The sequence below is a fragment of the Dermacentor variabilis genome, chromosome 6 (assembly GCF_050947875.1).
Source record: "Dermacentor variabilis isolate Ectoservices chromosome 6, ASM5094787v1, whole genome shotgun sequence".
NCBI lineage: Eukaryota > Metazoa > Arthropoda > Arachnida > Ixodida > Ixodidae > Dermacentor > Dermacentor variabilis.
This window is the reverse complement of record NC_134573.1, coordinates 162,095,944-162,117,292: the sequence shown is the minus strand read 5'-3', so window position 1 is coordinate 162,117,292 and position 21,349 is coordinate 162,095,944. Positions and strand designations below refer to the sequence as shown.

The 21,349-nt window shown below is 47.1% G+C and overlaps 2 protein-coding genes across 9 annotated transcripts in view; both read right to left on the bottom strand.

The window, feature by feature from the left end:
- The window catches only part of LOC142585628 (solute carrier family 22 member 6-B-like), a 42,246-nt gene extending 33,732 nt beyond the window's left edge, over positions 1–8,514 (bottom strand). For 4 of the 8 annotated variants that reach the window (XM_075696539.1, XM_075696546.1, XM_075696544.1 and 1 more), the window contains exon 1: positions 1,298–8,514. In XM_075696539.1, coding sequence (XP_075552654.1) covers positions 1,298–1,314 — 17 coding nt within the window. In that variant the 5' untranslated portion in view covers positions 1,315–8,514. The remainder of the gene's footprint in view (positions 1–1,297) is intronic. The other 4 variants (XM_075696540.1, XM_075696545.1, XR_012829111.1 and 1 more) reach the window with 3 other exon arrangements.
- A 2,586-nt stretch (positions 8,515–11,100) lies between these two features.
- On the bottom strand, positions 11,101–19,875 carry LOC142585627 (longistatin-like). Its single transcript, XM_075696538.1, has 4 exons — positions 19,441–19,875; positions 17,603–17,689; positions 12,884–13,005; positions 11,101–11,261 (listed from the first exon to the last, which is right to left on the bottom strand). The coding sequence occupies exons 1-4, from the start codon at positions 19,641–19,643 to the stop codon at positions 11,182–11,184; spliced, it is 492 nt and encodes a 163-aa protein (XP_075552653.1). The 5' UTR covers positions 19,644–19,875; the 3' UTR covers positions 11,101–11,181.
- Positions 19,876–21,349: the final 1,474 nt, after the last annotated feature.

Here is a 21,349-nt window from a genome sequence, read left to right as displayed (position 1 = left end):
GTACCAATTCTGTTTTTAACTACGAGGCGATATATATATATTATATATATATATATATATATATATATATATATATATATATATATATATATATATATATATATATATATATATATATATATATATATATATATATATATATGAGTACACACGCCCGAAAGTGAATAAACCTTCCTGATCAGCACTTGTGGAGGCCATAATTTTGTGGACGCACAAAAAAATGACCCCTCCCCCTTTCTTTTCTCTTGCAATTTCAGAGCAGTGATTGCTTTTTCAATGCCTTTATCGAGGCACAGCCATGGATAGTGGGTGCCCTGTCCTAGTTTCATCTCATGATATCACGCTGCGCAATCCGATAAGGAATCTCTGGTGGAAGCCTGTAGTGCCAGTTTGTTTACTTCTTTTCCTATACGTAGCCGGAAGCCGATGAAGCCAAAGTTTCAGTAAAGGACACAAAGCCTAACCGCCAGTTCCAACAGCTTACCTTGCGTATGCACGCGTAGCGACGCTCCCAAAACCAAGAACTGTTCCACTCTGCGACGGTATGGCTCGGAGAAGGAGAATATCTTGCGAAATTGCGAGAGACTAGGCACAGCGACGCCAATCACAGCTGAACATAATTCTTAAGCTCGTGCTGCTGTGGCACGATCCCGGTGGTCACGCGGCCCGCGCACTCGGTATGATGGCGATGACGGCAGAAAACCAACAACAACGACGACGACGTCAACAGCAGAATGCTCCAACTTTCTTGCAGTCAAAAGCTGCTTTGTGTTGGCTGCGTACACCCTGTCCACTATTTTAATAATAGAGAGTTTTAGTTTAGGGGACACAAGCGGCTTGCGTACGCAAGAACTAGGGGCGACGGTACTGTGCATGCGCAGACCTCTACGTCTGGGTCTGCGCATGCGCAGTACCGTCGCCCCTAGTTCTTGCGTACGCAAGGCGCTTGCGTCCCCTAAACTAAAGCTCTCTAATCTCACGGGAGCGGCGTCTGCGAGCGCCGCGGCACGGAGTACACCTGCGAAAGCATAGCGCAGGATAGGCGCGTCCGCGCAGGGCGTCCCGATGCCCGAGCGACCCAGCATATTCCCTGCTGTTTATCAGCACATCTACCCTTTGCACACTGGGCAAAAGGCACGGCTTCAGAGATGCTGCAACGATGAGGACTTATATGCACCAACTTCTCATATCATCATCGTTATCATCATCATCAGTCCGTCACCTTCACGCAGTCGTTTTATCATTGTCGTCACTTCAGTAAGCTCATCCCATTGTCATCACTCTGTCGTCGACTTACCGGCTTCGTCGTTCCATTGACGTCAGTTGTTGTTTTTTTCATCATTGCACTGCAGTCATACTGTCCTCATTCGGTCGTGATTACGCCACCCTTGTCATGCCGTCATCTTCACCCACTGGCTATCAGAGCTGCATCGTCAGACGGTCGTCATAATGGTGTTGTCATCGCGCCGTCATCGTCCCTCCTGCTTTATCATCCGCCTCTTGTCATGCCCTCGTCGTCACACCATCTACATTACACAAGTTTCGCGATACAGCCATCGTCACGTAATTGTCATCATACACTCGTCGCCATCCCAATAGTCCTCATGCCGTTGTCATGCCATCGTAGTTACTAGATCGATCGTCGTCACACGGTCGTCATCATGCATTCGTTGTGCGAACAGGTGCACCTGTTTATCTTCCTATGTTAAAAGCTTTTCACCTGCTAACAAATATTGAACATTGTCGCTCGGCGCAGGACGCGACTGCATGTATTGGAAGTTTCTCGAATGTTATCGATGGTTCTGACCGTTTTCTGTTGTCACCGAGCCTTGTGTAAGCTTGTGTAATAACCAGACTTATCCTACGACGTTTGTTATCCCGAAGCAATGTTCACGAGACGTAATCCTCGGCATGGACTTTCTGAGCCAAAACGGCGCAATCATCGATCTGAAGTCCAAGTCAATAACGCTATCGGAATACCATGTGATATCGCCGGAGAGCTCACGAGTCACCGTGCATTGAGTGTGCTTGAAGATCAAGTCGGCGTCCCTCCTCGCTCCAGTAACATTTCCGTCGCCACCAAAACAACGGCAGACGCAGAAGGCGTCGTCGAGGAGGGCGACAAACATCTACTGCTAGACCGCGAAATTTGCATCGCAAGAGGAATCACTCGACTGCATGGAAGAAAAGTGAAAGTAATGTTGACAAACTTCAACCACGAGTACAAAACCTCAGCAAGGGCACGACGATCGCATACACGGAGGAAATTGTGGACACCAGCAATGCGTCTGTTCCCTCGGATTCTGCCGCATCTACCTCGACGGCCATAGTTCCAAAACCGGCTTTCGACATCAATCCGAGTCTCCCCATGAGTAAGCAGCGACAGCCGAAAAGTCTTCTTCGACAATACAAAGACTGCTTTTCGATGCCATCGACGATTCGACAAACACCAGTTGCTAAGAATCGCATAATAACCGAAGAATGCGCTCAGTCACTCCGTCAGAGCCCGTACCGAGCTTCGACGCGGAAATGAGAAGCCATAAAGCAACAAGTAGATGAAATGCTATGCGACGAAATCATCCAGCTTCGAAGAGCCCGTTGGTGTGTCCTGTTGTCTTGGTGAAGAAAAAGGACTGAACACTGCGTTTACTTGTGGATTATCGTCGGTGAACAAGATCATGAAAAACAGCGTATACCTGCTCCTACGGATAGAATGCGCATCGGACATGCTCTGCAACGCTGAGTATTTCTCATCGATGGTTCTCAAGACTGACTACTTGCAAATAGAAGTCGACGAGAGGGATCGGGAGAAGACCATCTTCATCACGCCGGATGGCCTCCGCGATTTCAAGGTCTTGCCATTCGGACTGTGCTCAGCAACTGCAACGTTCCAGCGCGGAATGCACACAGTATTAGCAGGATTGAAGTGGCAGACCTGTCTCGTTCACTTGGATGACATTTTTGGTTTCGCGGGAATTTCGACGACCACCTTAGGCGGCTTCAGGCAGAACTAGAGGTCATTAAACCAAGGGCTCACTCTGAAGCCAGAAAATGTCGCTTCGCTTATGATGAGCTGTTCCTGGGCCACGTCATCAGCAAATCTAGAATCCGTCCTGGTCCGCAGAAGCCATCTTCCATCATTGAATTTCAACAGCGAGCCGACAAGCAGAAAGTGCGCAGATTCATTGGCCTTGTTACGTCTCAAAACGGCCAAGGGCATCTATTATACGTTTACCACGAGGCAACCTCACCCATTCATCAGCGCCTATCCAGAAGCCAACGCAGCGTTGACATCGACGGTTGACGGATCAACAAAAGACCCCTCTACCTGCACCTAACAACCTAAACCTGATGAAAAGGGCCAACGTCAAATGCTACCATGGGAACGGCTTCGACCTCGGATTCCGAGATTGCTACGCGCTTGCTAAATGTACGCGGACGAAGATACAGCATCGAAGGTGGAGTTCAGCTGAATGGTGATATATCATGGGCGGGATATTGCTAACGATTCGACGATTGTGATTGGCTGCTATGCAGTCATCATATTCCCTAGTAAAGTCACCTAGGGAAGACGGCGATATTAAATGCGGTGACCTTTGGTGCAGTGAGGGTGTGCTGACGTGTCCTAATATGAGCTCAGGCGTTTAATATGCTCCTGCACGGATTGGGCTTCCATATCTGGAGCCAGTGTAAATAATGTAAAATAAACCCTATTTCCTTCATTCCTACTACCGGACGTACTCGTCGATGGGCTTGGTGTAGCCCAAACGGCACCTAGAGCCGCAACAGCCTGTGTGCCTATTACAGGTGCTTCGTCAAAGACTTTTCACGCATCGCCGAGCTATTGACATACCTCTAACATCCGACGTCGGATTCCAGTGGGAAACGCCGCAAATCGAAGTATTCTAACAGCTTAAATGACGCCTACGGTCACCACCAGTACTCGCCCACTTCGATGAACTCGCGGGCACCGAAATCCACACCGAGGCATATAGTTAGGCCTCGACGCCGTCCTAGTCGAAAGGAAAGATGGATTTGAAAGGGTCATTGCTTACGCTAGCCCGTCGCTGTTGAAAGCGGAAGCCAATTATTCTACGACGGAAGGATGGCTTGCCATCATTTAGGCTACCACGAAGTTCCGTCCTTACCTATACGGCAGGCCTTTCAAAGTGGTAACCGACCACCCTGCCTTGTGTTGCCTGGCAAACTAAGGGCTGTTCAGGACACCTCGCATGATGGAGTCTGAGACTCCAATAATTTCACATCACTGCCATATACAAGTCCGGACGGAAGCAGTCTGATGCCGACTGCCTCTTGCGCACCCCCATGAACCCGCCGCTACAAGACGACGAGTATGACGACGCCTACCTAGGAACAATAAGCGCGGAAGACTTCGCTGAACAGCAAGGGGCAGACCCAGAACTATAATGCCTCATCGAGTACTTGGAAGGCCACACCGACGTTGTACCTAGGGCATTCAGGCGAGGGTTGTCTTCATTTTCCCTGCAAAATGGCGCCCTCGTAAAGAAGATCCTCACAGCACTCTGTGTCAACTACCTTCTTGTTGTGCCCTCAGCACTGCTTCCACAGGGTCTATACGCCCAACATAACGATCCGACTGCTGGGCACCTCGGATTCTTCCGTACGCTATCGAGGATACAAAAGAAATATTACTGGCCGCGCCTGACCACCAACGTTGCCACCGACGTCAGGACACGCCGTGATTGCCAGCGACGGAAGACACCACAAACAAGCCCAGCGGCACTGCGGCAGCAAATCGAGCCGCCTTGCCGACCATTGCAGCAGATCGGAATAGATTTGTTGGGACCATTTCTGACGTCAACCTTCGGGAAAAAGTGGATCGTCGTTGCTACCGACAACGTTACCCGCTAGGCCGAAACCAAAGGCCTAACCAAAGACACCGTGGCCGAAATCGCGAGATTTTTCGTCGATAATATCCTGTTAAGACATGGTGCCCTGGAAGTTCTGATCATCTGACGTATTGAAGTACTCGAATATGAGGTCGTGCCTGATGCCAATTCGTAATCACAACGGCTCCGCGCATGACCTCACGTCACCCACGTGGTGCGTCTTAATCCTTTCTATACCCGCTGACCAACTTCGGGACTATGTTTCATTGTTGTTGTTTTTTTTCTTTCTTTACAACAGGTACTCTTGTTTATCGCTATTGTGTTCGTTTGCAGCATCGTCCCGATACTGCAAACGTTTACTATACAGTCACATTTACCGCTAAGTCGCGACTGATTCTTTTTCTTTTATTATGAAGATCACAATGGATGCCATTTTAAAGCATTTCACGTTCTTCCTGTTATTCATGACACTCTGAAAGCTGACACTTGCAGCAGGCGGGCGTGGCACTCCGCACTGTATGATATGATGCTAATGGTTATTCCATACACTGGCACATACCCACAACTGCAGGTTGTCCAAGGAGCGGGCGGTAGAACGATAAAAAAAGACTATGCCATGTCGTCTCAGAACATTTACTCTACCTCCTCTGCCGGTTTGTCAGTATAAGCTTGCAAACGGTGCGAAATCGCCACCCTTGCTTGGTTTGCTCTCTCTGCACCTGCTCAGCCTGTTTTATACTCTATCTCGCCAGCCCCATGTAATGAAGGGAAATCTACCGGTCGATTCACATTCCCACCTATCTGAACATCAAAGGCTTGTCGTCTATATCTGCCTCACGGAACACCATTCGGATGATGCAATGGACCAACTTCAAATCTGATATCGAAGATGCCTGCCGCGAGGGCCCACCCTCTGGGTTCGAGCAAACAATTAAAAATACGATGTAAAACGCCACTCGCATGATGACGATCTCTTTCCCGCGAAACGACTTCGACATAGAATTAGAGCGACTTCGAGCGCTTCGTCGCCGGGCGGAACGTCGATATCGGCGTACAAAATCAATCCATGACCTTAGGGCAGCCAGGAGGATGCAAAAGAAGATTCAGCGTCGTATGGATAGATTAGCGTCGGAACGTTGGACAACGTTTTTCCAGACACTTGACCCCCGCAAGCCACTGTCTCACATATGAAAAACGGTGCAAGGTATGCGTTGCCTTCCGGAACAGCGTTTTTCCATTCAAGGCGCTCGCGCTTTTTCAAGGGCGGCAAGACATCGATGTCGCAGAATACTTTTGTGCGCGGATCGCAGACCAAGCGACTCGTCCAATCCTCCAGCCCGAGATGACGTCCCCCATTCCCGTGATTGCTGCATGGACCTTCCTTTTACAATGGGGGAGCTCGAGGGGGCACTAGCTCTCTGCAGGTGCTCATCATCTCCGGGTCCATATGGTATATCAAACCGAACCTTGTACTATGTCGGAGAATCCTCACGGATAGAATTTTTGAGTCTTTACAGCTCCTCATGGCAGGAGGGAAATGTTCCTAACGAATGGAAAGTTAGCCGCCTGGTGCCACTATTGAAGCAGGGCAAATCCCCACTAGAACTCACCTCTTACCGCCCAACAGCGCTGGCCAGCTGTGTAGGAAAGATAATGGAACGGATGATCCTTGGCCGCCTGTAATGGTACCTTGAATACCACAAGATGTATCCGATTTCCATGGCTGGTTTCCGACGTGACCGCTCTTCAGTCGACAATGTAGTTGACCTCGTTTCATATGCCCAGTACGAAAGGTTCCATAAGTGTTTATCTGCAGCTATATTCTTAGATGTGAAAGGGGCATACGATAACGTATTACATGAGGCCACTCTTGACGCTCTTGCGACGGTTGGCCTAGGTGGTCGAGTCATTTTGTGGATTGCAAGTTACCTATCTGCGACATCATTGTATGCGTTAACTGACGATTGCCCAACTACGCGACGCAATACCAGCAGGGGCGTTCCTCAAGGCGGTGCTCTCAGACCGATGCTATTCAACCTCGCTCTTGTTGGACTTGCTGAATACTTGCCAACTACCATCAAAATGTCAATATACGCTGACATCTGTGTCTGGACTTCGGCAGTCACACGTCCTCAGATAGGTGCGTGGCTTCAAAGAGCGGCAACAGCGAGCTACTTCTGTAAACAAGGTCTCAGCATATCACCAGAAAAATGCACACTAGTGGCATTTACTCGCAAACCAATGACGCCTTATGTCATCGCAATCAATGGGCGGACCATTTCCTATGTCAGAACCCACAGATTTATTGGCGTAATTATTGACCGAGACCTCTGCTGGAGCCTGCACGTGGCCTACATGAAACGGCGCGTGACAGCAACTTCCCAGTTGTTTAAATACTTGAGAGGAAAGACGTGAGGGATGTCAGTAGACGCAATGCTGAAACTCTACAGAGCTCTCTTTCTGGGTTTCTTAAGACACAGTCTACCTGTACTGAACAACATCTGCAAGACGAATATTCGTGTTCTGCAGGCAGCACAAGCTCAAGCACTCATAGTTTGCCTTGGTTTGCCGAGATGCACGTCAACAAAGGCAACTATTGCGATTGCTCGGGACCATCCAATGCAGACTCACATTACGGCAGAAGCCCTGAGAACGCATATCAAACATTTTGCACGTGCCCCCTATCACCACCTTGCAACACTATATACCTTCAGACAGGCACCGAGCATCCTTATCTAAAACTATCGTCAAGTACAACGACAAACTTCCCTCGGGCTTCACCGCTGCATCTAAACCATCGATAGCCCCTTGGTGTCTTAACAGTCCCACAGTCCATCTCAGTGTACCACGAATCGGGAAAAAGTCTGAGGTGTCGTCGCCTGTGCTAAAACAACTGTCTCTGCTTCTTCTGCACGAGAGGTACGCGGACAGTGTACATATTTATACTGATGGTTCCACAAACATCCAGTGTTCGTCCGGTGCTGTGGTTGTCCCAGTAAGAGCTATTACCATCAGCTTTACAACTAGCCACCCAACGACATCGACATCTGCGGAATTAGCTGCTCTTCGCGCTGCACTTTGTTTCGTCAATTGGGAACCACCTCGACAATGGTCAATCTTCAGTGATTCAAAGGCTGCCCTAGAATCTGTGCTATCAGCTCTGCGTCGTGGGCCATTCGAACAGCTCGTATTCGATATTAGATGCCTACTCCATACATCACATGAGAAAGGACACCACGTGACGTTTCAGTGGCTGCCAAGTCACTGCGGCGTCATAGGAAACGAAGACGCCGATAATGCCACTCGGGCAGCTCTTGAAGACACACAGGAAGAGGCCATACCATTTTCACGGTCCGACGCAGTCAGCAGACTTCGAGTGCTTGCACAGGACATCACGCTCTCTCTCTATGGTGCACACCAAGCAGCCAGACCAACCGGAGCAATCGTCAATACGACCTGCCCTCCTTGATGCATCTCTGTATGCCAACTGGACTCCACCGAAGAGAGGCCACTCTGGTTTATCGCTTGTGGCTAGGGGTGGCCTTCACGAAATCTTACTCATTTCTCATTGGAATGGCCGACAACGCTCTCTGCAATGCCTGTCTTTGCGAGGAGACGCCAGAACACATTCTGTGCGACTGTCTTGAATATAATGTTCAGAGACAGTCCCTGGCGTCCGTCCTAGCGCACCTGGACCATTGTCATTCGCAAATTTTTTCATATCGCCGACAGAAGACATAGCAGCTGAAGGCGACGAAGGGACTGCGGTTTTTGAAAGAGACGGGGCTTGGACAAGCGGCTGTGACAATGATGTCACGTACCGCGCAACTGACGATGTGTGTGCTGTGTTATGTGCTCTCTCTCTCCTCTCCATCTTTCATCCCCCCCATCTCGCTCCCATGTGTAGGGTAGCAAACCGCTTAAGCTAAACTGGTTAACCTCCCTGCCTTTCCTGCTCCCCTTTTCCTTCCTTCCTTCAGCGGTCGATTGAGCCAGTGATAGAAGGGGAACCAGGAAACGTTTGTCCATTCTTCACTGATAATCCTGTTTTGCGTGGAACGTGTTTAATGAAAAAGATGGCAGATCCAACGATCGCTTGTTGGATTCTAGGATAAGAGCTTCAACTTTGTCAGAGCATGTCAATTAAAAGCTATGGAAAGAGACACATGATGCGTACGTGTTCCAAGAATATGCACGAGGAACTATTTACACTCTTCGCCCATCGCATAACTTTTTGGTCGGTCGGCCTCGCGGTAAGGCGCATGTAACTTCGTGTTCTGCACCGTGTTTTGTAGCATATGCGAATACGTGCCTTCCCGACGAGGCCCTTCTTCTTTGCTTTGAGAATGCGCTTCGGTCCAATGGCACAGGTACAAATTCCGCACACTACCACAGTGCGGGTTTTTATATACGCCAGCCTTAACCACGCTCTCCCACACAGGCGCCCACACAATTTCAAACCCCAGGGGCCCTCACCACGCAACCTTGGACTGCACATTTTTTATTGCAATGATCCATTTTGCATTACACCATTCCCGTATTGGTACAGTTTACTCGGTGATAAATCAACTGGAAAAGTCAGTTTGGTCTGAAAGGTGACATAGTGATGGCGATGGTAAAGTACTAGACAATTGCACGAAATAAGTTTCATAGTGCTAGCGGCCATATAAAGTGCAGTAAACATTACGACAGAAACCATCCTCGACGTTTACCTAAGTCAATACGAAGCATTTCTCCTCTGCACGTGGCGCAAGTTCCGAACACACTCGCGTGCTCCCGGGGAAACGCTTACTGGAGGACCGCCACATGCAAGGGCCGCGACACGCTGACGACGTACCACTGGAACCAGAGGCACTCACATACACTACACGCCGTACCAAATTAGTCTTCTACAAAGTGCTTTCGAAAGCCCGCGTCTGCGTACCGCAAGTGGCCGTCCTCAAATCGGCGCTGCTTGGTCTCGATCTGTTCCAGGGGCCGTTCGCTTGCCGTGCCGTGGTTCTTCGGCCACTCGTCGCTTCTCTTGTTGTTCGAGCCCCACGGCCACGCCTCTCTCCTCGGCCCATCGCTCTGCCTCCTGCCTCGCAACTTCAGTACGCATCGCATACCTCTGTGGTCTCTGCAGAACCTTTACACTCTTAATCTCCTCTTCCGCTTGATACTTTTGAGGGTTCATTCTTGCACCTGCAAGTAGAGGCCTGTGCACAACGTAGCCCAGTTAGCGCAACCCAGCCACGCCTATGTCTAGCGCCCACACACGTACTGGCGAGTGGAGCAAGAGGAGGTGCCAAGTCACTAGCGGTGTGGGAGCGGGCGCATGGGAGAGTGCGCACGCGTGAAGCAAGGAAGGGCCGCGCCAACGGCGGCGAGCGAGCGGGGGCATGGGGGGCGCGCGCATCGGCAACTGTGACCTTGGACGGCCTCGCGTTTTACCTTGACACCGACGAGGCAAAGAAATGCTTCGCATATATATTCGCTTTCTAGCTAAACAAGCATAGTGTCGCGCGCGCACAGATCAAACATGAACAGATCTCATTCGATGACCGCGAGCACTAGCCGTCACAACACTGGCGCAGTGAGGCGCGCCGGAAGCAAGGAACGCTCGTTCTTGTCCCAAAGCGAATGCTTCATGTTGCCTATATCGCTTCACCGCGTCCCCGAAAGTTTGATTACGCGAGCTCCAACACTAGGCGTTGCGAAACCCAGCGTCCATGAAGCCACCAGCCGTCTCGGTCGGCCTTTACCCATGGCACACGGCGCACCTTACTTCCAGCAATTCTAGTATGAAACTCTATGCTTTGAACATACAGCGCGCGCGTTCCGCGCATGCGCTCAACCACGCCGACAGGCATGTGCAGCCACGGCCGTGCTAGAGGAGACGCACGCTCTCCTTACCTAGCGCGCTCACAATCACGTGACCTCCAACATTTGGCACTCGGGAAGACGACCATCCTTTTGGCTCAACGTCGCAAGCTTCCCCCGTGCCCTCAGCGTACGGCGCGCAGGCTGTTCATGCAAACCGCACTTGTAATTTATTCGAAATAATATTGCGATGGAGACGGCGAAAATTCAACTGGAGTGTCCATGTAAGTGCTGTCGAAATAAAAAATATTCACTTTAATGAGACCACAGATGGTGCAGCAGTCGACGACCAACACGTTTTCTGTCTCTGAGACCCCACCGCAACTTTCAGTGACAAGCACGAAATCAATAGCGGAGAACAGAAAACAGGGAGTTTCAATGGTGCTTTACTGACGTTGCTAGTGAATGACGATGCTTCAGTGTGTGCACGAACAACGTGCGCAAATGACTACATGACCGCTCTTATTTCCGGGTACGAAATGAAGCCGTCCTGATTTGCGTCCGACTTCAAAGCGGCGTCCACGTAACCTGGAAACCAAAAACGAACAATAAGTGTATGTGGCGAAGTAAATTGTCGTCATCAACGAATCGTAACAGCCGTGAGGCTCCACGACAGTAGTATCAGTATTGAAAGAAACATTAGGATATTTCATGAGCGCAAACTTCAAGATGGGTATCATTCAGAAAAACAAAAATTCAAGGTAATACATAAAACACATTATCCGGAAATAAAGCACACCAATGAAAGAGCAGAACATGACTATGAAACGCGTTGAATTATTTTTGTTTGCCAGACACCTAGCCATGCAGAACACATTTAAAAGAGCTATACGATGTTAATATCCTTATAGGGGCAAGCACATAATTTCCATCGTCTATATAAATTACGCTATTTCGAGCGTGCCCCCTGCTGAATGAATCTACATGAAGCTTCGTAACAGGCAACGTGCGTTGCCCTTTTTTTTTACGTTCTACAGGGTGATCATAAGTTTTATGTAATTTGTAAAAATCGCCTGCAGCAGATTACATAATTCTATTTCTTGAGCTGGATTGTTCTGACAGGCGGACATTACTTCCACAACAGATCGAAACATATATTCAACAAATAAACAAAATTCGCTAATTAGATTAATTATTTACTTTCAGACACATATTTCAATTTACGAATTGTATACAGCCGTTGAGTTTGTCAGGCGTATCCACTTGGAATTAATTTACAGAATGACACCAGATCCGAGATATGCACCATCAAACTCGCGGCAAAAATGCGCTGTTGGTCCCCTTACTTTTTTTTTTTTTAACAAAACGGTATTTTATGGACCTAAGCACAAAGGTAACTGGAACGTCCATGTATTTCATCCCACGCTTCGGGTAATATCTCGAAAGTGGTGTCATCCTGGAAATTCAAGTGGATGCGTTTTGCAATCTCACCGACTACAATTCGTAAATTGCAATATGTTCCGTAAAGTAATTAATTTAGTTACTCATTTTTTGTTAATTAGTTTACCATGTGTTTCTATTTATCGGTCTAGTAATGTGCGCCTCTTCGAATACACCAGCTGAAGGAGAAGAATTACGCTATCTGCCACAGGCAATCTTTAAGAATTCCTAAAAGCTTAAAAATTATCACCCTGTATACAACTATTTATTTTTCTAATGCCCTGGAAGATTACTGCATTGCAGCAAGTAGAGGCTAAGACTAATTATTGTGACGCTACAAACTAGAAATGATGTGCACAAAGTCGGCTGAAGCCACATGGACGAAGTTTAGGCCAGTCCGTGTATGAATCATTTTCCAACTTCTTTTAAATATAATTGCCCATGCATCTGGTCTCACTTCTCAATTACACACTACTCTTTTGTCCACGGTTTCGCTTTTTCAAGGTCGTTTTCCTCTAGTCGTCGATGCCTACAACCACCTGATTATTGACCCAAGAGATATTTTGAAGAGATATTTTGAAGGTTCACAAGAGATATTTTGAAGGTTCACGATCCTATGCGAACTGGCCGTCATTTCCGTACTGGCGGCGTGCGGCTACACTAGCGCCATGGTTCCCTCTGGCGTTTTTCACACAAAACTGTACGCTTACCACGACCTCCGTTATCGGGCAGCGCGCACGACCGATCTCGAAGGCCACATGCTTGCTCACCTGCGATAGATTCTTCGGGCACTGAGTGCTCCTCAGCGCCAGGGCGGTGGGCAATTGTGTGCAACATCGCGGCTTTCAGCTCGTGGCCGTCAAGCAAATTGTTGTCGTCGAAATCATGCATCCTGCAGCAACAGCAGTGGCAGCGATAGAAAACGACATAGAGAACTTACAAAGCGGGGCTATCAGTTGCACCCGGGCCCAATAAGCTCATAGTGTTCTCAACACAATCGGCAAGGCTTGGCATCAAAATATGACCAAAACAATCCGAATATTTCGTTTACGGAATCTATGAGTAATCTGGCACGTCTAACATAAAAGCAAAATTAAATTTTTATTCACATTTTAGACTACGCGCTGCATCTAAGAAAAAACATTCCTTTAAAACCGAGCCGCATACGGACTTTATCAATTGCTACAACTCTATCCTATGCGTGTGATATCTTTCGAGTTCAACTCGAGCGCAACAGAGCGGTGTAAGATGAGGACAGGAGCACAAACTGAGAGCGTACGCCGACGTGGCGTACGTTGGCGTATAGGTTCTATTCAGAAGCCGAATAAATGTTTGGTCATATGTATCCAAACGTTACTGTTGCAAATGTTACAGGAACCTGCCAACAACGTCTAAATTCTGGCACATAAGTTAGGGAGGCCACTTCCTCTCAGTGTAAGTGAACTTAATCAAGGCGTAAAAACAGTGCGAAGGGCAGGACGAAAGCAGAGGCGACGTACACAGCGCTGCACGTCGTCAAGTGGATTTAAGTGGATTGATCATTTCCCCCTTAGTCGATTACAATTCTCAGTCGGCTCTCATGTTTGTTGTTGTTGTTGTTGTTGTTGTTGTTGTTGTTGTTGTTGTTGTTGTTGTTGTTGTTGTTGTTGTTGTTGTTTAATGTTCATGCGTTCATGCGTTCATGCTTCTCCAGTTTATATGCTGAACATTTCTGTCATGACATTTTTACGCTCTTACAACAATTTACACCCTTTGAGGAGTATCTTTTATCTCAAAACTATAATAATCTGTCTTTCTTGAAGACTCTACGCTCGGTGCTTGCCAGTCAAGAATGCTGTGTCACGTTGATAACGTGCATGTCGTTCGACCTGGAGGTATACAGGGTTAAAGACTCGCAAGATAGATGATGGCGAGTCTTGTAGGACAGATATATACGCCCCAGAGTGTGCAAACTGTTTTCAGAGTGTACGTGTGAAAGGCGGGCTGGAGGCAAGGTATAACCAGAGTCTCTGGTATTCTGTTTTTTGAACTTGTAGGGGAACGCAGCGCTATTATGCCACTTTGGTCAGAATGACGTAGTACTGCGGAAACCCGGAAAGTGGAGAGAAGTAATTAATAAAGGGAAAATCAGACATCCACCCGTTCGTAGCGATTGCTACAAAGGGAACCCATACGGGTTCCTCGAAAGAAGAGCCTCAGAGTTGAAGAAAAAATCATCCTGGTCCGGGACTCAAACCCGGGACCCCCGCCTTTCCGGGGCAGCCGCTCTGCCATTTAAGCTAACCAGGCCGCTAGCAGATGGCAGGGCGAAGTCGTATCTGTCGACAACACGAAGCAAAGGCAAGTGTTTGACGTAGTAGTTCTGCGGAAACCCGCAAGGTGAAGAGAAGTAATTAATAAAGGGAAAATCAAACATCCACCCGTTCATAGCAATTGCTACAAAGGAAACCCATACGGGTTCCTCGAAAGAAAAGCCTCAGAGTTGCGGTAGTCCCGGGTTCGAGTCTCGGGCCAGGACGAATTTTTCTTCAACTCTGAGGCTTTTCTTTCGAGGAACCCGTATGGGTTAACGTTGTAGCAATTGCTACGAACGGGTGGATGTCGGATTTTCCGCTTTATTAATTTGGTCAGAATATTTAAAGAGCAGGATATTACATTGGTTTCAATCGGCAACGTGCCATTAGATATTTAACATTTCGGAAATATATTTCTCTTAGGAGGTTTGGGCGGCGGGATGGTTCCTCAGTTGAGGGCTTCACTGGTCCCTCCAGCTCGCTGGGCTTGATCGAGAAGAGCTCTCTAGCTCACTAGGTCTTCGCTAGCAAGCCAAACCTCCCACTTCCTATTACTTGGCATTTGCGCCGCAAGGGGTGAATTGGAATTCGAAGGCCTTAGTTTACGCGTCAACGTTACGTGGGCAAGAGCTGGCTGCTCCGCACCCCCCCCCTCACCGCCAAGGACATGTATCCCTATAGAGTGCTGGGTGTATCTTACAAAGTATTTGGAGGTGTGGATCTGTGTTTGTCTGTACGCGGCGCCAGTCTCTGGCCTGTTCCCACTTAAGGTCGGGTTGTGGGCGGCTGTATTTATGTCTCCCTTTTCTTTGATTGTCGAGCATGTCTTGCGGGTGGACGGGGGGTTCCTCGAAAGGACCGACCGGATGCTTATTCCTCGAGCAGTTCGGTCCGCCCTCTCGTTTCAAACTTGAGAAAACCAGCGAAAAAATTGAGACGCAAACACAATGGGAAAAAGAGACACCCCAACATCTTCTTTCCGTCGTCGTTGCGTCTAAATTTTTTCGTTGGTTTTCTCAAGTTTCAATGTGAACCAGCTGGTCTAGCAAGCAGCACTCTCGTTTCACTTGAGTCCAGAGTGCACTGGGCACCCAATTATCGCGTGGTGACATTCTAGGGTGGTGCCTATCATTCCGTGGATATTGTGTGGGACGGTACCCGTCATGTAGAAACGGCATGCCACGTAGAAGTCCGTCGTGAACAATGCAGATTGTTCTTTTGCATCTGCATCTCAAAGGCCCAGCGCTAGGGCTGCTGCCTCCGTCGTGCAGGCCGAAGGAGTCCGAATGGAGACTGTTATCGCTGAGGGCTGATTGTGTGCCACTATTGTGAATCTTTTTTGTTGCCACTCTACACGCGCCAGTGTAGTATATGTCTGGGTTTATTCCATATTTGCTTTGTAAAGCCTTTGGTCGTGTTTCTATGCTGCTTTGGTGGTGTTCCGTGCTGATATTCTTTGGGACGGGCGAATCTAGAATTTTCTCTTTTCTTTGCCTGAGTAGCAAACCTGCTTCTTCTCCGCCGTACTGAACTCTCAGGGGATATCCCACCTGTTTCAGCAGGGCCCTTCCTCGTTCTGTTGAATTCAGACGTTCTCTCTGTTCCACGACCACGCCACGTGGATTGTTCTTCATAGGTATTGCAAATACTAAAGCCTGCCCTCTCTCGGTCCTCCTGTTTCTTCGGTAGCCTCAGGGCAGCCTTATACGCTTCTCTGATGATGGAGGTCTATTAATCGCTTCGCCATCTTTAGTTTTGGAAAGGGCAGGCTGTGTCACTCTGCTCATAACGAATGATTGTGCGAGTCTGACCGTCTCCGCTTCTTTAGAGCCGGTTCGTTGTTCTGTGACTCTGTGGATCATTCGTGCCACATTCGTTGTTGTTAAATTGTTTTAATGCTTCCAGCGTGTGTGTTTCCCTGCCGTTGTCTTGTATCCACATGCCTAGCATTCTGTGATTTTGCGCCTCTCTAATCGGCTGCCCGTACAATATTAAGCTTACGTCCGGGTGCTCAGTTCTCGTCGAGTGTTTGGCTTCCGATTCTCCGATGCGCATTTCATGCCTGCCTCTCGAGTAAAGCGTTCATCTTTCTCGATCGCCTTCAGCAGAGTGTCCGCCCTTTCCGAGTGAGAACCTCTGTGAGCCCATAGTCACTAATGTGGGAAACATGTGACAGCTGCCAAATTCATGCCGCCTAATGCTAAAGCCATCCTCCTTCCCCATGAAATTGTGAATATAGTGCTGGAATCGCTATATATATGTCCCCAAGAATATGCAAAAATATATCAAGAACACCGCATTTCCCCGCTATTCTGTGCTGTGATGCCTGTGCGAGGAAGCCATTTGGAGGGAATAATGACATACGGGCCAGTCTGTTCACTTAGTAAGTTTGTCGGCAGATCTTGAAGAATTTCACGCTTAAATGGGCCTCTGTCGTGTCGTGTCACTCCCGATTTTTTTTTTTTCGAGGTTAATTTTGGGCCCGCCGCGACGTTTATTTGCTGTTTTAAGGCAACACCCGTATAATGCTCGCTCCTTTTCCTGAGCAAACATTTGAAAGCGCTACAATTCCTGTAAGCGAACAAATAGCGATGCTCGTCGATCTGGAAAACGTGCGATGTAAACTTCAACCGGATATTCGTGAACACGTTTCACATTTCCTGACATAACTCTTGCGCCTTGAAATGAGCATTTGAGCAATTAATGTTGCATTATACTTAACCAAGTAGGCTAGCGACAAAGTTATGCTGGGTTGGCGAAGGTGACTGTCGACAAATACTGCGCTGGTTTCACCCGCTTGCTTTGGAAACTCCTTTATAATGAAAAGCTTCGTCCAAATTACATAATACGCCCATTGCGTGGATGATGACCGCGGGTAACTTAAACATGCAAACTTGGAGGAATAAAACTCGAAACATTCGCAACGGTTAAAATTCATATAATATTTATTTATTTATTTATTTATTTATTTATTTATTTATTTATTTATTTATGTAGTCATGGTGTTAACCCTCTTTTGAGGGTCGTTAAGGAAGTGTGCAATGAAGGAAATTTACATAAATACACATACATTTCACGATGGTCAACTAACAGGCGAAATCACAGTTGCCGAAGTACATTTATAGGCAGAGTTCGACATGGTAGCCTGGTTAAAAATTGCACATCGTCCCAGTACCCCGACACATCAAGCCTTACCTAAAATAATAAAAGTACATTTCTTCTGTGGACAGCTCTCCCGTACTCTGAAGCTGAATTATTTTTGCCACGTCTTCTTTAATGTGCCTAGACCAGAGAAGGAAAGTGCACGGTTAGCAGGTGGCATAGTGGCAATCCGAAAGTCACTTGCGCACAGATAGTACGGGTAGGTTTTCTTTTTTACTCGTTTCGTATACGCGACACTCCTGCGACATAGTTTCACAGTGGGATTGCAATAAAAGGTGGTCTGTCTCTACCGAACCAAATTGCCGTCTCGTAGCATGGCAGTTAAGCCAGCGAGGCAATGATGAGCTTGTATTTGCCTGGAGTTTGAACCTTCTGAATTCCGAAGTCCTTGCTGCTTCGTTCTTGACTTTTTTAATTAGCCTCTTCATCACAGACTGATCACATAAGTGTTATTGCGAAGGAGTTCCCTACCAGAGTTCCCTCTAGAAATTTTTGTAAGCAACTGTACACCCAGAACGATACAGTTTGAAAGAAACAGGCAGGGAAATTAACTATGTACGCTTCGCCTATTCAATACCGCACACGTGGGGAGGGGGAGTGAAAGAAAGAAAGAAAGAAAGGAACAGACAGACAGACAGACAGACAGACAGACAGACAGACAGACAGACAGACAGACAGACAGACAGACAGACAGACAGACAGACAGACAGACAGACAGACAGACAGACAGACAGACAGACAGACAGACAGACAGACAGACAGACAGACAGACAGACAGACAGACAGACAGACAGACAGACAGACAGACAGACAGACAGACAGACAGACAGACAGACAGACAGACAGACAGACAGACAGACAGACAGACAGACAGACAGACAGACAGACAGACAGACAGACAGACAGACAGACAGACAGACAGACAGACAGACAGACAGACAGACAGACAGACAGACAGACAGACAGACAGACAGACAGACAGACAGACAGACAGACAGACAGACAGACAGACAGACAGACAGACAGACAGACAGACAGACAGACAGACAGACAGACAGACAGACAGACAGACAGACAGACAGACAGACAGACAGACAGACAGACAGACAGACAGACAGACAGACAGACAGACAGACAGACAGACAGACAGACAGACAGACAGACAGACAGACAGACAGACAGACAGACAGACAGACAGACAGACAGACAGACAGACAGACAGACAGACAGACAGACAGACAGACAGACAGACAGACAGACAGACAGACAGACAGACAGACAGATAGATAGATAGATAGATAGATAGATAGATAGATAGATAGATAGATAGATAGATAGATAGATAGATAGATAGATAGATAGATATAGATAGATAGATAGATAGATAGATAGATAGATAGATAGACAGACAGACAGACAGACAGACAGACAGACAGACAGACAGACAGACAGACAGATAGATAGATAGATAGATAGATAGATAGATAGATAGATAGATAGATAGATAGATAGATAGATAGATAGATAGATAGATAGATAGATAGATAGATAGACAGACAGACAGACAGACAGATAGATAGATAGATAGATAGATAGATAGATAGATAGATAGATAGATAGATAGATATAGATAGATAGATAGATAGATAGATAGATAGATAGATAGACAGACAGACAGACAGACAGACAGACAGACAGACAGACAGACAGACAGACAGATAGATAGATAGATAGATAGATAGATAGATAGATAGATAGATAGATAGATAGATAGATAGATAGATAGATAGATAGATAGATAGATAGATAGATAGATAGATAGGGGCGACAGGAGTTCAGATTAATCACCCAAATCGCCGTGTTCAACTCACTCAAGGTCCCGGACCACGTCCGCAGTGGACCACTTGTGGTGCAACTCGGCCGCCGCTGCGCTGGACGGTTTCGGAGCGCCGTGCAAAGTCGAGTCTACGTGTGCGCCAACGACCCACGTGCAAGCGAGAAAAGCGGCGCAACGCAGGAACCAACTGCAGCGGGTTTCTGCGGGCGCATTTCTCACGAACCGCCGACGATACATGTGCGAGTCTTCTAACGTATCACACGGTGGCTTACACACACACAGACACGAAAACGCAGCACAGACGCTAATTCTGTATCGGAATCTACTGGCGACTCAAAGAAGTGCTTCTTTCTGTGTGAGCGGAAGCAACAGGCATCTGCGAACAGACGTGGAGATGACGTCGTCGTCGTATCACGTTACGGAACAAATGCAGGTCTTTCCACGTACATATCCGGAGCGACTGCTGGCAGTGTTCTCAAAGCTGCCACGCTCCTCACTTGTTTTACTGATCTTTTTTTTTCCGACAGGGCTTCGCCAACTTTGATGAAAATGGATATCTCAACGACGCCACCTGTCCGGCAGCTGTGCTTACGAAATCGCCGCGGGCAACAAAGACGGCTTTGAATTGTCTTTCGTTCCAGTTACTCCCATACACACAGAAAAGTAACGGCCAGTGAAATTCCCTTCGAAATATTCGCGGCATAGCACCTGCGAATCCTGTCTCAAACACCTGCATGCACATCCCCCTGTACTGATCGCTGCCACAAACTATCCCCATTTTGTACTGTACGCACAGACGAGTAGCATATCGTGCAATTTCTTGCCCGTCTACTGAACCTTCCAGTCGAACAGTTTCATTTAAAAAAGATGCACATCGTACAGAGTAATCGCATCTGTCGGGGAACCCTTCATTATAGTATCCAAGCGCTGACGACAGCCTAAATTTAGGATGAACGTTCACAAATCATTCATTGATAAACATGCACATTAGGCGACATATCGATCCCAATGTTTTTCAGAATGGGGATACAACGTTGATGTGTCGGGTTTACTACTAACGGGCCCGTCCCCCCTAAAAGCGTGCGATCCTTTATGTCACAATGTAGACATCAACTACAGAGTAAGCAAATAACATCCGTACTTTCTTTCACTCCCCTCATCCGTGACAGACCATAACATAATCTATGTAAGTATATGTCGATATATATGGGCATGTTCAGATAAGAACGGTAATCGAGGTCCCATGACCATTTTTTGTTTTCAATGAAATTTTTATATTTGATGGGCAAATGTGTTCACACAAAGGAATGAACCTTAGTTTTGCAAGAAACTTTGTAGTTCTCTCAGAAAAAAATCGTAGGTCACAAGAGGTGGAGAACGTCGTTTTTGCCACTTCGCAAAGTTGCAAGTTTGGAGCCTCACTGCATGCACAATAAATTTTTCCCGCACATAAGTATTTTTTCGTTACTTTTTCGTAACATGTACTATACGAACAAATAAAAAAAGAATTTTTCGCTGCGTCAATCTTCTAAATAAAAAATCGCAAACTTCGCTTCCGGAGCTATTCGGTGCAAAAAAGGCACTTTTCAGGGCAGCCTCAGGGCAAGATGCGTAAATATCTCCACACTTAATCTTTTTCTCAGTATTTTCCAGCTACTTTTACTCACTTTAGGCAAGTTTTGTAGTTTTACACTTGACAGATATTTTTCAATATGGCCTCAAATTTGGCCAAAGATCAAAAACGTCAAAAAAGTGACAATTTTGCCTTCGATTTAAAAAAAATCATCACCATCGAATTTCATTAAAATTTGCCTGAATAATCCTCAATACTCGATAATATTAGTGTACCAAAAAAGTGTTGCATTATATTGTTTTAAAGTACGAAAATTAATACAAAACTGACTTCATCATTTCAATCCCTACGATTGCTCAGTATTTTCTCT